Below are 15,281 nucleotides of genomic sequence, written 5' to 3' on the forward strand. Positions count from 1 at the left end.
CGTAAAGGTACTATGATTGTGTAAATTAAAGTACGTGGAAAATGCACAAGTTAAAATGTTTTACATTTTTCTCGCTTATAAACATTTTACAGTATTTAATTATAGACGAGTCAATCCCGCTGTGATTATAAATTCACAAACGGCGACTGATTGTAATGAAGAACACTGGGAAAATGAATCACCTGAGGCGGAATATCTAATTACGTTTATTAATATTTTACTTAAACGTGGAGGACATACGTAGGAATATTCTATAGAAATCTATAAATCTCTAAATGTAAAATCTATTTAATCTAGAATCTGTAAATGTTTATTTTTCCTTTTTGCGTGTGTGCACTGGAAAGAGTAGTGTTAGAAGACTATTACCAATTGATGCGTAGTCGGTTGTTGATAGTTGCTACTAACTTTTTGAATTCTCTTGACATTGATATAAATCACAAATAATAAACATCATGGCTAATGATAGATAACCTTCAGTATATTAAGAAGTATTTAATGAAAAGTTCTTACCTGAATGTGTTGCTTAAGCACGGGATAGTAAAGGTAAAGACATTGCAAATTGTACTCCCTTGTCAATTGTTGGGCTTGATCCCTAATTTTACCAAAGGAGTGCTGAGTGGCAGAACAAGTCAAAAGCTCAGTGCGACCCATCAGAGTAAGAAACTCAGACACTTTTTCGTAAACTGAAGCTTCCATATTTTGCATGCATGTTTGAAGTTCCACCAGAAAGTATCGGTTCTATAAAAATATTTTTATATAATAACTGATTAAAAATTGCACTACATGTTTTTTAATATTTTTACCTGGTGAGCGTTAGCTGCAGAAATGCTCAACAAGTAATCGTTTCTCGCTCCAGTAGATTTCTCCTCGAGTTGGTCACGACGAGATGAAACTTTAGCGCTGTTTTTCTGAAGGGATGTAATGGATTGGAAAAACGAACCCTTCTTCTTCTTCAATCTAAAGTAAAAAAAGTTATCTGTACTTGGTAATTATTGATTATTTCTGATATTTAAAAAATATAATTTGTGTACCGTAACAGACTGAGACGTAATTGAATTAAGTTAAACTTTAGAGAATGTACCATGCCAGTGAAATATTCAATTCTTAATTGAATCACTGCCAGTTAGCTGAAGCTAAGAGCAATACGATACAGGACAATAGATGCTATAATATCGACGTCAGTAAGGGTACTACATCAATGTACATGTGAGGAATTACAGACTACGGAGAGCGAATTCTGCTCACTCTGACGTGTAAATTCTGTTAAATCTAAAACACGAACAATGAATCGAGGTATGATGGATGATGCTTATGTTTTTATTTTTACCGACACTTTAATTTTATTGATATGAAAGTTATATATTATTACAAGTGGTGGTTTTTGTATAGAGAAAAAGACTTCTCACATGTTTTTAAGACATGTATGCATATCATCACGTGATGATATCACATTTAAAGGAGTCTTTATTGAAGGAAAAAGCTAATTTACACGTATGTATATTAAAAGGGTTCAGGTTCAGAAAGTCTAGCAGCTAAGAAAATATTAAAGTGAGTCTGTTAGTGAATAATTCAGAGGAACTTGTTTTGCTTATGTATTTTGTAATCTTTGTGAACCTCTCCCTCATTTACCGCCCGCTCATTTACAGTATAAAATATTAAGACCGTTCCGCCGACATGCACACGATTTGTTACAAAATCTAATATAATGAGTAACTTGTTGAATATAATACAACTTTAATTTTTCTTTTATTAAAGAAACCTTGTTTATTTTTAAAAGTTGAAGTTAGGTTGATTATCACTTCGGTGAATCAATATTTAGATTTTACTTCACCTAAATGCGGTTAGAGTAACTAAAGCTTTTGAGCTTTAATAAGTCAAAGGATCGGGCGACATTAGAACTCGACGTTAATCTCAATTAACAGATTAAAGCTATGAGACAGCAGCCGGCGGCAGACGGCTTCGCCAGAATTGTAACTCGTTCTCACGGAATTCTGTCTTATGTGAGAAATATTGATAATTTTTGAACAGTGACCGAGAAATACATTTTATTATAAGAATTACAATGAACCGCGGTTGACGCGGCTAGACACGAGGTTGAAGAGGTATATGAATGCACTTACTTTTCCTCGATGTCCTTTGCCTTGTCACGCACGTCGTGAGCTGTGTGCTCCTCGTCGAAGTACAACTTCTTGGTCTTGTCAACATCGAGCACGCTCATTTGCAGCTCCTTATGTGCTTGGGCCAGCAAGTCGGTGCTCTGATAAATAAATTACCATATTTAATAACTAGTGGATTTGGTCGAGACAAAATTTATCAAAAAGGGATGAAATCTTCTTCGTGCATATCTTCTTTTCTGTATATTAAAAGCAGGCAAAACATCTACAACTTTTTTATTGCCTACTAGATGGCGCTGAAAGTTGACCTCCATCCATATGATAACCGCATGAGACATATTTCTTAACAAATACTATTGATTAACAAACATGCCTATGATTATTTGCCTATCGAAATGTATTCAAAGTTATTTGTAATTGAATTGATTTTTTTTCATCGTCTTTACTCTTTTGATAACCAAATGAATTTAATCTCAACTGTATTTAACATATTTCTATTCATAATAGAATTTAAAATATTTCTATTCATGGCTAATTTGCCAGCAGGCGTGAACATGTAAGTCAATATAGGTAATTACACCGATCTAAAAATCAATCCAATTTGGTACAAAGATAATATAATTACAAAAATAATCGTATAGGATGGACTGCAAAAAAGAAAATTGATTGTGAGTAATTTAATTCAAAGTAACGGATCATAGGCATGTTTGTTAATCAATAATGTTTGATAAAAATATGTCTCAACTGGTTATCAAATGGGTTAAGGTCGACCTCACAACGGCTCTTAGACTACGAGCATCTATGGCTGTAGTCACTTCAGTATTTTAACAAAATTGCTCGTTTTCCGGCTTGTACTACGAGTTTAAGAAACTGTTATAACAAGTAATTGATATAGAAATTCCAAAATGTAATCTATGTAACCCACATATTCATAAAAAAATATCAGGGTAAATACAAATTGTGCTGTTTTATTTCACGCAATTTTTTCAACATTAATATGATTCTAGAAAAATGAAAAAATTCCGATATCTAATAAATTAAGTCATTTAATTTGCATTCCTTTGAATGTTCAGGTCCAACAAGTTCACCTCTAAGTTAATCAAGTACGGCGTCAATTCATTTAGTGCATTCAGTGACCAGCGCTCGACCGTAGGAAGGTAAATTTGCATTGGTGCGGACCGCACCGTTTACACGGAACATCAGGACATGCAACCTGCAGCGTTAATTAATCACGTTAGGGGCTGTCGGTGAAAACTAAGTTGACACTTTCATTACGCGTTTGTTACCGAGCGAATAGTTTCAAACTAAAACTTATAGTTTTAAATGTTTTAACAAAAACTTCTTACCCTTTTATGGATTTACAGCTTTAAGACTATTTCAAGAAGTTGGTCTGCTTAAGTTAATAATTTACCTCAGTTTTTAATAATAAACTTTTAGTAGTGTTTTGTTCTAAAATAGCTATTTCTTTACGAATAACTTAACTGTCGATGTAATCTCGTAGCACCTTCGTAGCATGTTCGAAGACAAATCAAACATGAGAGATTAGTTCCGATAAAACAAACACGTTATGTCACGTAACAGTACGTCTACTGTAGGAACATTGTACGTACCTGGTAGTGCGAAAAGCATATTCCATGCTTACAAAGACTTGTTGCAATATTTAATTGTATACAAACTAGTTGTCCACAATTGGCAATGAAATATTTGAACGTGTTATTTTAATTTCATTGGTGACTGGAAATGGTATTAGTAATATTTGCGTTGTATTTAATATTGTTTGAGTTCTCCGTGACACATCCTACAGAAAAGTTAGTAGAAACGTAGTCCTTTTCAATGAGTATGTGCAGACAGGAGGAGAAAATTTGTATAAAAATGCCTCAGCGTAAAGTGTTTCACTATCCCATTTGCATGTGCCAAAGAGCTGTGTAACCAAACCAATTTAAACTCGTTTGGGTATGCAAAGGACGGTAACAAAGATGAAAAATGTGTAGGAAGCAGACCATTTATATCGCACACCCGCATGTCAAAGGGCTTTTGCCTAGAGCAAAATCTTACTATTAATATTATAAATGCGAATGTTTAGATGGAGGGATATTTGTTAGAAACTATCTCAACGGATCTTGATGAAATTTCACACAGATGTAGAACATAGTATGAAAAAACAAGAGTTGCTTATAGAGTTTTCTTTTTTTAATTTTGCGTGGACGGAGCTGCAGGCAATAGTTAGTAAGGTTATAAAATTGTAAGATATGTAGGAACGACATGCGTTAGTTATTGAATGTGCTAGGTGGTGCTACGTAGTAAAGTAAGTTATAAATGAAATATCAAATTACTCCTAGGCACTATTGTATACTTCGCTTGCATATCATTCCGATTGATATCCAGGTTGTGTTCAAGCGGATAAACGTAGAAATTTGCAAAAGTTTTGGTTAATCCTTAATTTAATAATAGAAGAAATAATTTGATTACATACAAAACGGTATATAATATAAAAGCTTGCGTAATATATACACTTGTTACTATTTACAATGTTTTACTATGAAAAATACTAGACGGGATTGAAAATATCAGCGTAAGTATAAAACGTATTGTATGACTCGAGAGAAGTTAGACAGAGTGTTCACGAAATGGAAGTAATGTGTATTCACAACAGTGAATAGAAAGTAAAAGACTTTATTTCGTTTTTGCGAAAGCTTCGTGTAATGTACGAGTTGTTGGTAACCTTCGAGATGTTTGTCGCACAGATGACTGCGATTGCGACGTGCATTAGAAAGGATGTGATAAATGAGCCAGAGTTAAGGTTAGAATTTACGTACATTTTCCGACGATATAATGCTGAAACAACTTAACTCTGAATGCTTTCATTTCAAAATATTGTGTTTTATTTATTGTTTTAAAAATGAAACGTTTACACGTATTTTGAAGTTTTTTCTTCAATTAACATGTTTAATGATGTGTTAAAATGACTTTATAATCTGTGACAATGTTATAAAAATAATTACTGATCTCTATAAATGGGTAGGTTGTTACCGAATCTAACGCGCCTGTTGTGACAGTTAATATTATCTAACTAGTAGTTCAAATCATCATCAAATCTACCAAACGCAGCCATCAGCGCAAAAATGGTAAAAATGAAATAGGCACAAAATACCACGGTCTTTAGCTTTTTTATGTTTAGAGGTTAGCGAAAACGTACATCACTTTTTGTTTTTAAAAAATTTTGTTTCTTAATACCACACTTTGTGACTGAAACATGTTCATGTTAATACCTATAGGTAAATATGTTACTATAGCAATTCAAAAACACAGGTCATCTATTAACATCTATATTTTAATTAACACTTTTTTAATGATAATAGAGTCAGACGGAGGCTAAAGTAAAATTAAACATTCTTGTATTTTGGGCGACATGAATAAATAATGCTTAAGCATATACTCATCGCTTAATTAACCTTAATAAAGATACTTAATCGTATTTTCCGTTCTCATTATGTTTGTGTTCTTTATAGTTCAGTTATTTGATAGTGTAAAACAAACACTGAGCAAACGCACTGAGTGTTTGATTTATTTGGTGATCGGATATTCCGCCAATAGCCTAACCTTAAACTAAAATACCTAACTGTTTCGAGTTTTAAAACAAAGATTTTTGTTAATAAATAGATTGTAATACATTCTTGTTTAAGAATATACTCGAAAACATCGAAAAGATAATGAACAAAAAAATTTGGCGAGTGACATTTTTTAATTCCATCTCTCACGTTCACTAGATGTGTTTTGTGCCAATATAATATACGCAATATAATATATAATATATATGACGCGCCTTGGAAGAAGACAAATCATATCACACCTCACTCAACAAAATCGGTTCAATCATTGAGGCTCTAGGCCGTCACAATGAAATTTACATACATACATATAAACCCACATTGTACATTAAAAAGCTTACATACACGCGTAAAATATTACCCTTTTTATCAGTCGGGTAAAAATATATTTCACATCGTATGAGAAAAGTTGAGGAACATGTCGATATGATCCACTAGAAAGAGGTGACACAAAGACGGAGAGAAATAGAATACTATATGCGGAGGTTATTAGTCTGTTACCTTTTTAGCAACGTTCATCTTATGCTGGCGTAGGAACTTGGCTTCGTCAGCGATCTGCTGCTGGAACACCTCGCAGGCAGCGAGCCGGGCGCGGGCCAACTTCTCGTTCTCTTCAAGTACCGTGCGCCAGACATTCCACATGTTCCTAATAAACAACTTGCTTTTATATTCTATCCACGATATCTCGATATAAGTTATAATTTAGCAATCAACATTGTAAAAATCAATGACGTCATTCGTAATTGTTACGTCTACAAGGTCGGTAAACGATTAAACATGTTTGACGAATTTGTTTCATAAAGCTATTCAATACAAATTTAAACAAAAATAACAAACATTGCCGTATGCTGCTAAAAAACTTGTAAACGATCAAATTTTACGAGTTTAACGCAGTACAGTATAGAAAATCTTTGTCTTTATTCGTTAAATTTTACTAGGATATATTTGGTATAATCCAATGAGTCAGTCGACCTATTTACCTATAAAACATCTTTCTCTTTCAATTTATACTTTGTAAAAAAAGTATTAAGATGTTTATTTTTAAATAGCCAGAGCACCTTACTTAATAAACCTTTTTAGATCGGCCAATGACTACTGTTTTTCTACCTTTTTTATTTAAGTTACTTTTTAAAATTAAATGTGTATTTTGTTATTATTATTAAAATGACTTCCATTCCACTTATATGTTTAAGTATGCATATAAGTGGTAACTAAATAAAATATATATTACGGAATATTTAAAGATATGCAGATTAAAAACGAAAATTATTAAGATTCGCACCGAACGCCAAATCTTTGACAGATAATTCAAGTGCCTACGCATTTTGCTACCGCTAAGTTATCGGATAGAATTCTTTTTCTGGCCATAACTTATTAGAAGTATGGTAATAATTATAAACATCTAGAAGCATGGCTGGCACAGAATATTTCTAGAAAGAGAAAGATAATAAACACATGTGAGTTATAATGAGTATATTTTGTTTTCTTGTGTAGTTCACTTAACTCCTAACTATTCTAACATTGTTTAATGCCCATGTGTTGCCATCTAACGATGTTTCTTGTTAAATCACTGAGCAGGGTCCTCGCGATACAGGCTGCGCCTAGTGCGAGGATCCTGGATAATTCACTGTATTTTTGGATGTCAATAAATATTTTTTCATTTTTTCATGTAATAAAATAAATCTTACGCAACAACTTGCTCCCTTACTTTTTGGGCATAATAATTAACTTACAATCCACTCAAAGTTTGTAAAATTAAATAATCTATATTATTCTAATTCTATCTTAAAACACGATATTTCTGAGAGATGCTTTGATACATTTTGCGTGAAGTCTTTTTACATTTTTCACTTTTATTTTAAAGAACTTTAGTAGAATATTGGATAAAACGAGAAGCGCAACAAAAGAAGCAATTATTGTAACAAATGGAGCGCCGATTACGTGTGACGCGAAAAAGACAATAATAGCATTACGGGTATGAACGCGTCGATTAGGTTTCACGTGAAAATTGTAGTAAACATTGCTTTTATTCTATTCTCGTCTTTATTCTTTTTCCAATTCTACTGTAGAATCGATTATGATTAAGCTTTTTATGCTTGGACAAAAAGGGTCTGAAAAGATGAAGCATTCACAATAACTAGGATCGTTTAGCAATCAAGAGAGACTAAGAGGTTAAAAGATTTTTTTAAATTTTCTTGAGTTTAAGAAGAGAAAGATAAAGTTAGCCGAGTTGCTGCTATATTACAATAAAGCCCTAATGTCATCCTGCCACTTAATAATATTTAAACGGCCGGTTTCAGATAACATTAGTACATACTTCTATTTATTTGTCCCTTTAAAAAAAGTTATTTAAGTTTATTCGACTTTCGCGGACCATTTTCTGCATATCATATTTGATGTAGTCAGTAGTAGAACAATAGTAACAAGCGCTCTGTGATGGTAATATAAAATATACATATATCATAAGCTCGGAAAGTTACAATTTCGCTTCGTAGAGGTCGACAGAAGCAAGTTGCATTTGCCTAATAATATTTGAATACCAAAAAGCAGTCGCTTTGCGGCAATGTGCATACAAATTCGTAAGGCGAAAGCAAGCTACAGTTTCTGAAATACCAAACGAAAACTTTCCCGTTTGAGAAGCAAAGCATATTTATAGATATAAAACCTTGTTATTCCATTAAGTATATCAAAAAAATTAAACATTTCAATTCCATTTATATAGCGTTACAAAAACATCGAAATGTAAAAAAGTCTGACATTCAAAGAGCTTTGTACATCAGAAATATTGTTTTATCTTTGTTTTTTCGAAGATAATGAGACAGTATGTACTGTAAGCTCTTGGGTTTAACACAGAAAGCCCTCTCTAATAAATGCTTGAAGGATTTTTTTCGATCATGTATAAAATTACTACAAAAAATAACTTATAAAAGATGAAGAGATATTTATGTCACTTGGGAACTGTTGCTATATTTAGCGATTATATTACATATGAACGTATAATTATTAGCTTCGACTTGGAGAGGCGTAGGAAAGATGAATAAATAATGCTAATCTTATTTCATTTTTAGCAATAATTTTATTTAATAAATTAGAATCAGTTCTCTAACGTAGATTTCTCATAATAAATAGAAAAGTAAGGGACTTTAAATTATGAATTGATAATATTAAAATATTTAAGCTTTGGTTTAAACATAATAATTCATATATAACTTCTAACTTTCATGTTTTTTACTAATATACAGTTCGTAAGAAAAGGGATTCTTACCACGATTAGGTTTTTTGACACACTACCGCACAACGCCAGTCAACCCGTGATCATGGCGTATAAATCTGTGCCGAAATATCGGGAGCTCAAACAGTCTAATCGTTGTATGAATCCCGTATCTTAAGAACAGTATAATAATAATTCATTTCTCTTCATGTAAGCTGTCAGTATTAATATGCTCGTTCGATAATATCTTGAGCATATTAAAAGCATTTTAATTAAAATGTGTTATGGAATGTGAACAAGGAATATTCTTTAGCGCTAAGCGATTATTTAAAAATATGAACACAAATGTATTTAAAACTATATACGCAAAGGAAAAAATCTTATACAGTAATTACTTTTTTCATAAGATCGTAGAATTAATAGGTAAATGTATGGTCTTAATACTTTAACATATTCCAGCACATCCTTGATTAACATATATGAAGGGCTATTGAACAATACGTCTCCGTCGGCTCCAATAAACTTCCACTTCAATGTAACTACACATCGTATCTGACGGCTATTAATATTCAAATAATAATTTTATGCGAAAACACCCACAAAGCTTTAATGCACAAATTTGTTTTGTGGAAATTTTCCATTTAGCAGGTTATTGTGTAGTGTTCTATCATTAATACGGTTAAATTGAGTAATTAAGAGATGTAGTTTTAATTAAAATCTGCTAATTTACAATGTGCTCTGACGTTATTTCATGTTGTTTAATGTAAAATATATACTTTCTTATGGATACATGAACGCAACAACCAAATATTATAAATGCGAAAGTATCGATGGATCGATGGATGGATGTTTGTTTGAAGGTATCTCTGGAGCGGCTCAACGGATCTTGATTAAATTTGGCACAGATGAAGAACATAATCCGGAAGAATACATTCTACTTATTACGTTTTTTAATTACACGCGCACGGAGTCGCGGGCGACAGCTAGTAATATTATAAACTGGCAAACTCATTTGACCCAATAGAATACAAACAGGTGAAAATAAACTACAAAAACACACAGATGTCCCTGTCAATCTAAAAAACAAAATCCTTGTTCTTACTTTGTAGTCAAAAAAGGATATCTAGCCCGTTAAGAGAGGCGCCACTATAGCGGTTAGTTATATCAAATATGTAAAATCACCAGGATACAGAAAATGGCACAAGGAAAAATAAAATGACACGACAGCAACAGTACGAAAATATGTATGAATAGGACTTTGTGACACTTTTTTGACATTAATAGGAGGACTCTAGTGACCTATTACATTTTAGTTTGACTTACCGGGTCAAAAATATCCTTATCTCTGTCAAGACATTACTCTTTCATAAATCGTTTTTACGTCTATAGATATCTACAATATATGTACCTTATATGTCATGTTTTTTATTCATGCCATTTTCCATGCCCATGTAGGTTTAATATATTTTTAAACGGAACTAACCGCGATAAAATCACCTCTTTCATCGGCCAGATATCCTTGTTTAACTAAAAATAGGCTTTATATATTTCCTGACACAATTAACCGTAGTCATAGCGCGTCTCTCTCACCGTGCCAGATAAGTTTGTTGGACTATAACCTATAATTTTTACTCAGCCAATTGAATACTCAGTTTCTTCATTATAATTTCTACAATACTATGTATATCGCAGAGTTTCTTTTCAAGAGATGGCGGAATATCTTGCATTATGTAATTTTCTACAATGTTGAAACATTATTTACTTTAAAGAAACTTTTTTTATTTGTAACCATAAATAATAAATTCTGTAAACAATTTTAACCAATTGTTAAAAACCGCAACTAAATTTGTCGTAATATATTAATAAGGATTTAGAGCAATACATCGAAATTTGCTAGAATTTACTGCTTTTTAGTTCCAACTGCTTTTTAGTTTATATGCATGTACTTATGTGAATAGAATCAGTAATAGACTTGCACAGTTTGATATCCCAAAGAGGTCAACGAGGTGACCTAATACTTCGCTAGACGGTTCAGCAGCACTGTCGGTTGCAGTTAGCTAAATTAAGAATGTTAATAAATTGACATATCAATAACTTATGACAGATTTGTTGAATATGACAGTGGTCACTTTTGACCTGGGGTATCCATTTATTTTTTCCCTTTTATCGACAATTGTCATTGCGACTGATTGCGAGTGATAAAGATGACTGATGATATTGTTTTTTGTTGTCGAGGGTACCGAGATTTTTTTTTTCACGACTGTAAATTTGTGTGACATTGTGTCATTGAATGAAGTGACTTTTTATGTGTCAGATGTGCAAAACGTTACCTCTAAGCTCTCGAGTTACCTCTTATTTTATGTTCTATTTGTATTTTATACTATTATTACATCTGTTTAAAATCGAACATGTAAATAACGCACAGCTGTTTACTTAAAATGTATTAGAGACAGTATTAAAAAAATAAAGTACATACCACTTTTCTTCAGCTCCATCGACTTTAATGTCAGGGATGTTTGGTATTTTCTTATTCAGATAGGCCGAAGATATTTTCAGTAGAGCCTGGGAACAAAATGAATATATTGATTTAATGTTAGATTGCATACTAAAATGTCACAGATGAAAATCTAGTTAGAAAACGATTCTTAGGTTGGAATCAGTTAATTTACTATCTTTCCTTTCCAGAAATCTAAAGATTCTATGAGATTGAATGTTATAAGATGAAAGCTGGTGCTTTATGATGATTCTTGTTATTTTAAAGACATCAAAAAACCTTTAATTTCATATTTGTATTTTCACAACACTTCTATTAATTCTAGTTACAAATTTATTTATTAATAATGTAGAATGGAAAAGTTGCTTTGTTTTTAGATGTGTAGTTTGCAAACTATATGATTAAAGTGCTTTAAATACCCCTTTCACCGTGAGAAAGTTACATCAGGTAAAAAATATAGGTAAATATATAAATTCATATTTTATTTTTTTAATATTAATAATATTATAAGAAATGCGAAAGCTTAGATGGATAGATGGACGGGTGGATGTTTGTTAGACGGTATGTCAGAAACGGTTCAAAGGATCTTAATTAAATTTGGCACAGATGTAGAACATAATCTGAAAGAACACATAGGCGACTGGTTAAGTTTTCTAATTCCGCGCGGACGGAGTTGCGGGCAAAAGCTAGTTATAAACAAATGTAAATGTGTTTAAAAGTAACAAAGCTTGAAAAGAAACATATTATAACTTTATTTTACTTTTATAAGTTTCCACTGTAACACCTGTACAAAATGATATTGTCTTTTCGCTCCCTCTCCTTGAAAAAGTAGAGATATACTTTACAAGTGCTTCGGCGGTGGGAATTCATAATTAGACACAAATTATATGTAGACAATTTTTTTTCGATATTCGGTCGGACACTACAATTTTATTGATACGTATCAATAGATAATGACTACTTTAGCAATGAAAGTTTACTCTATAATCATTGTAGATGTTCAACTTTTTACCAAATTTTGTTTTTTTGTATAACAGTTACTTGATAAAGAATTCAAAGAAGTTTCAGGCAATTAATATTGGATATTGGTGTCTTCACACACCTAGTTTCGTAAAAGTTTAGTCATATAGTGTATAACTTATACAATTAATAGCAACATTTCTTCGAGTCCACTTTTCGATGGAAATATAATTTCAATTAATTACTATTTTCATTTTAGTAACCAATAATTTCAGTTTTATCGGCTTTGAACATATACTATTTATGTTTTAATACTCGTGGCGTACTCTTCGTTAATTTCAACGAGCTCACAATGCCTTTAAAACACATTTTTCTTTGATGAAATAAGTAAAGTAGTGCATGCTGCGAATGCTGTTTTTCGTGCATGCTGCGAATGCTGTTTTTCATGCATCAAAATCGAGATTTTACAGAACTATGAGGTTTTTATTTACAGATTAGAACCTTTTATTAGTTTTTAATAATGCATTATTAAGTCGAATAAAAGGTATATTTCATTAACCTTAGATTTAACCTTGTCTGTTATAAAACGACAAGTACTTTCTGTTCCAACATTTGTAGGCTTTCGCCGCGAAAAAGATTTATATATTCACATTCTAATAATTAACTTGAGATCGATTTAATTTTTGTGTGTTAAGCTGTGTAAGAACTAAGATTATTTCTATCAAAAGAATTGTATATTGTGTACAGTATTCGTATTCCGTTATAGTACAGATGAAGTCGAGAACAAAAACAAACGGAACATATTGTGAGATGTCGAGCCTCACGCTGACAGGTTGCCGCAACTATTGTTCTTACCTTGCAGTTTACGTTTAATTATTCATTCCATAACGTAACTTCATACCATAGGTATATTGATATTTCTAGGATTTATCTACCGTTAGGGTTACAAGTTTGTGTTTTCAATATTTTATCTTTTTTTCATTTCTGTGTTGTTTTTATGTGTACGACAAAAGACAGGTGCTCAACCTGTAGCAAATATTTTGAAAAGGAAATATTAAGATGCAAAAACATACCTACAGACATAACTTTCTTGTGATGTGTTAGATTTTGAGATTTTCTTAATTATTTCTGAGCTATTCAACTTGTGCCTCGTCTAAAAAAAAGATTTTTATTTACACATTTAAATACATTTTTATACAAATGTGAAAAATATGTAACCGTAATACGCAGGCGAAATAATTAGCCGACACGAATAGGCACGAAGCTTTTGTAGCGTACATGTTTACGAGATTTCTATGTGAGTTTCAAAATGAGATCAAAGTAAACATGTTGTTCAAATTCATACAAGCCATAAACAAGTCTAGGAATCTTGCTAATATTACAAGGCATGCCTTTTAAGTTCTGTCGTTTTAATATTTCCCGGCAATTTTGAAATTTGAACTGTTTTATATTCGAGTGTGCTTACATTTTGAATCTTAAAACAGTTGAAAGTATTAAGATTAATGCTACTGTTTAGTCACAGCGTCGATTTGAATCTGCCAGGTAACGTACGAAAATGAATCTTTCTAAGGAAACTGTTCGTGCAATAATTTTCTACAACTTTAAAAGACGCCTGACACGGCTTCAGTGTTTTGAAGAGCTAACATCTGTGTTCAGTGATGAAGCCCCATGTCTGCGGACTGTCGAACGCTGGTATTTAGAATTCCAGCGTGGACATACTAGTCTTAGTGAAAAATCTCGCGAAGGACGTCCAAAATCCGCCTTCACCGAAGATAACATCATTGCTGTGAGACAACTAATTCTCGAATATCGTCATGTGACGTATCGAGAGATAGAGGTTCTATTAGGCATCTCAGGGACAACTATTCAGAAGATCTTGCATCAAGCGCTTGGTGTGAGAAAGCTAGTTTGCCGTTGGATACCGCATCTGCTTTCAGACGATCACAAGGCGGCCCGCGTCAGATGGTGTAAGAAAACTCTGCAAAGGTTGGACCGAGGAGAGTCAAACCACGTCTACGATATCATCAGTAGTGACGAATCTTGGATCTATGCCTACGATCCTGATTCCAAACAACAATCTACAATCTGGGTCTTTCAAAACAAGCCAAAGCCGACTAAAGTTGTTCGTCCGCGAAGCACTTTAAAGAAGATGGTGGGCCACCTTCTTTGGAAAAAAAGGCCATGTTGCGACAATTGCACTTGAAGATCGTAGAACGGTGAATGCAGAGTGGTATACCACAGTTTGTTTACCACCAGTCATCGCCGAAATGCGAAAATCTAACTCAAAGCGACGCATTATCCTGCACCACGACAACGCAAGCTTACACAGCGCTCGTCAAACGATTGAGTATTTGAAGCAGGAAAAAGTAGAAATTCTTGACCATCCTCCATACAGTCCTGACCTAAGCCCTAACGATTTCTTTACATTTCCTAAAATTAAGAAAAGTCTTCGTGGTCAAAGGTTCCAGCCTGGTGAAGAAGCAGTCGACGCTTTCAAGTGAGTCATTTTCAACACCCCCACTTTAGAGTGGAATAAATGTTATAATAACTGGTTTGAGCGAATGGAAAAGTGTATTAAGCTACGTGGTGAATACCTTTAAAAACAATAAAAAGTATTATAAGATTCTAGTTGTGTTTTTTTCTTCAAACGACAAAACTTAAAAGGCATGCCTCGTATAAATGCGATAGTTTGTTAGAAGGTATCTCCAGAACGGCTGAAATTTGGCATAGACTTAGAACAGAGTCTGGAAGAACACAAAGAGAGTAAGTTTATTTATAATTCAGAGTAGTCTACGACAGTTACTTATTATATTTATATACTTCTTTGAATGGAAAAAATGATTTCTCTATAATTCCAAGAGACATAAATTGGTTCTACTGAATACATAATGTTC

General features: G+C 32.7%; 1 protein-coding gene across 4 annotated transcripts in view; it reads right to left on the minus strand.

Annotated features, from left to right (window-relative positions):
- Positions 1 to 15,281, minus strand: part of LOC106717314 (protein nervous wreck) — a 42,745-nt gene that overhangs the window by 5,933 nt on the left and 21,531 nt on the right. For all 4 annotated transcript variants that reach the window (XM_014511154.2, XM_014511155.2, XM_014511157.2 and 1 more), the window contains exons 3-7: positions 11,410 to 11,495; positions 6,224 to 6,368; positions 2,121 to 2,257; positions 804 to 957; positions 511 to 738 (exon numbers count right to left, since the gene is read on the minus strand). In XM_014511154.2, coding sequence (XP_014366640.2) covers positions 511 to 738; positions 804 to 957; positions 2,121 to 2,257; positions 6,224 to 6,368; positions 11,410 to 11,495 — 750 coding nt within the window. The remainder of the gene's footprint in view (positions 1 to 510; positions 739 to 803; positions 958 to 2,120; positions 2,258 to 6,223; positions 6,369 to 11,409; positions 11,496 to 15,281) is intronic.

This window comes from Papilio machaon, chromosome Z (genome assembly GCF_912999745.1).
Source record: "Papilio machaon chromosome Z, ilPapMach1.1, whole genome shotgun sequence".
NCBI lineage: Eukaryota > Metazoa > Arthropoda > Insecta > Lepidoptera > Papilionidae > Papilio > Papilio machaon.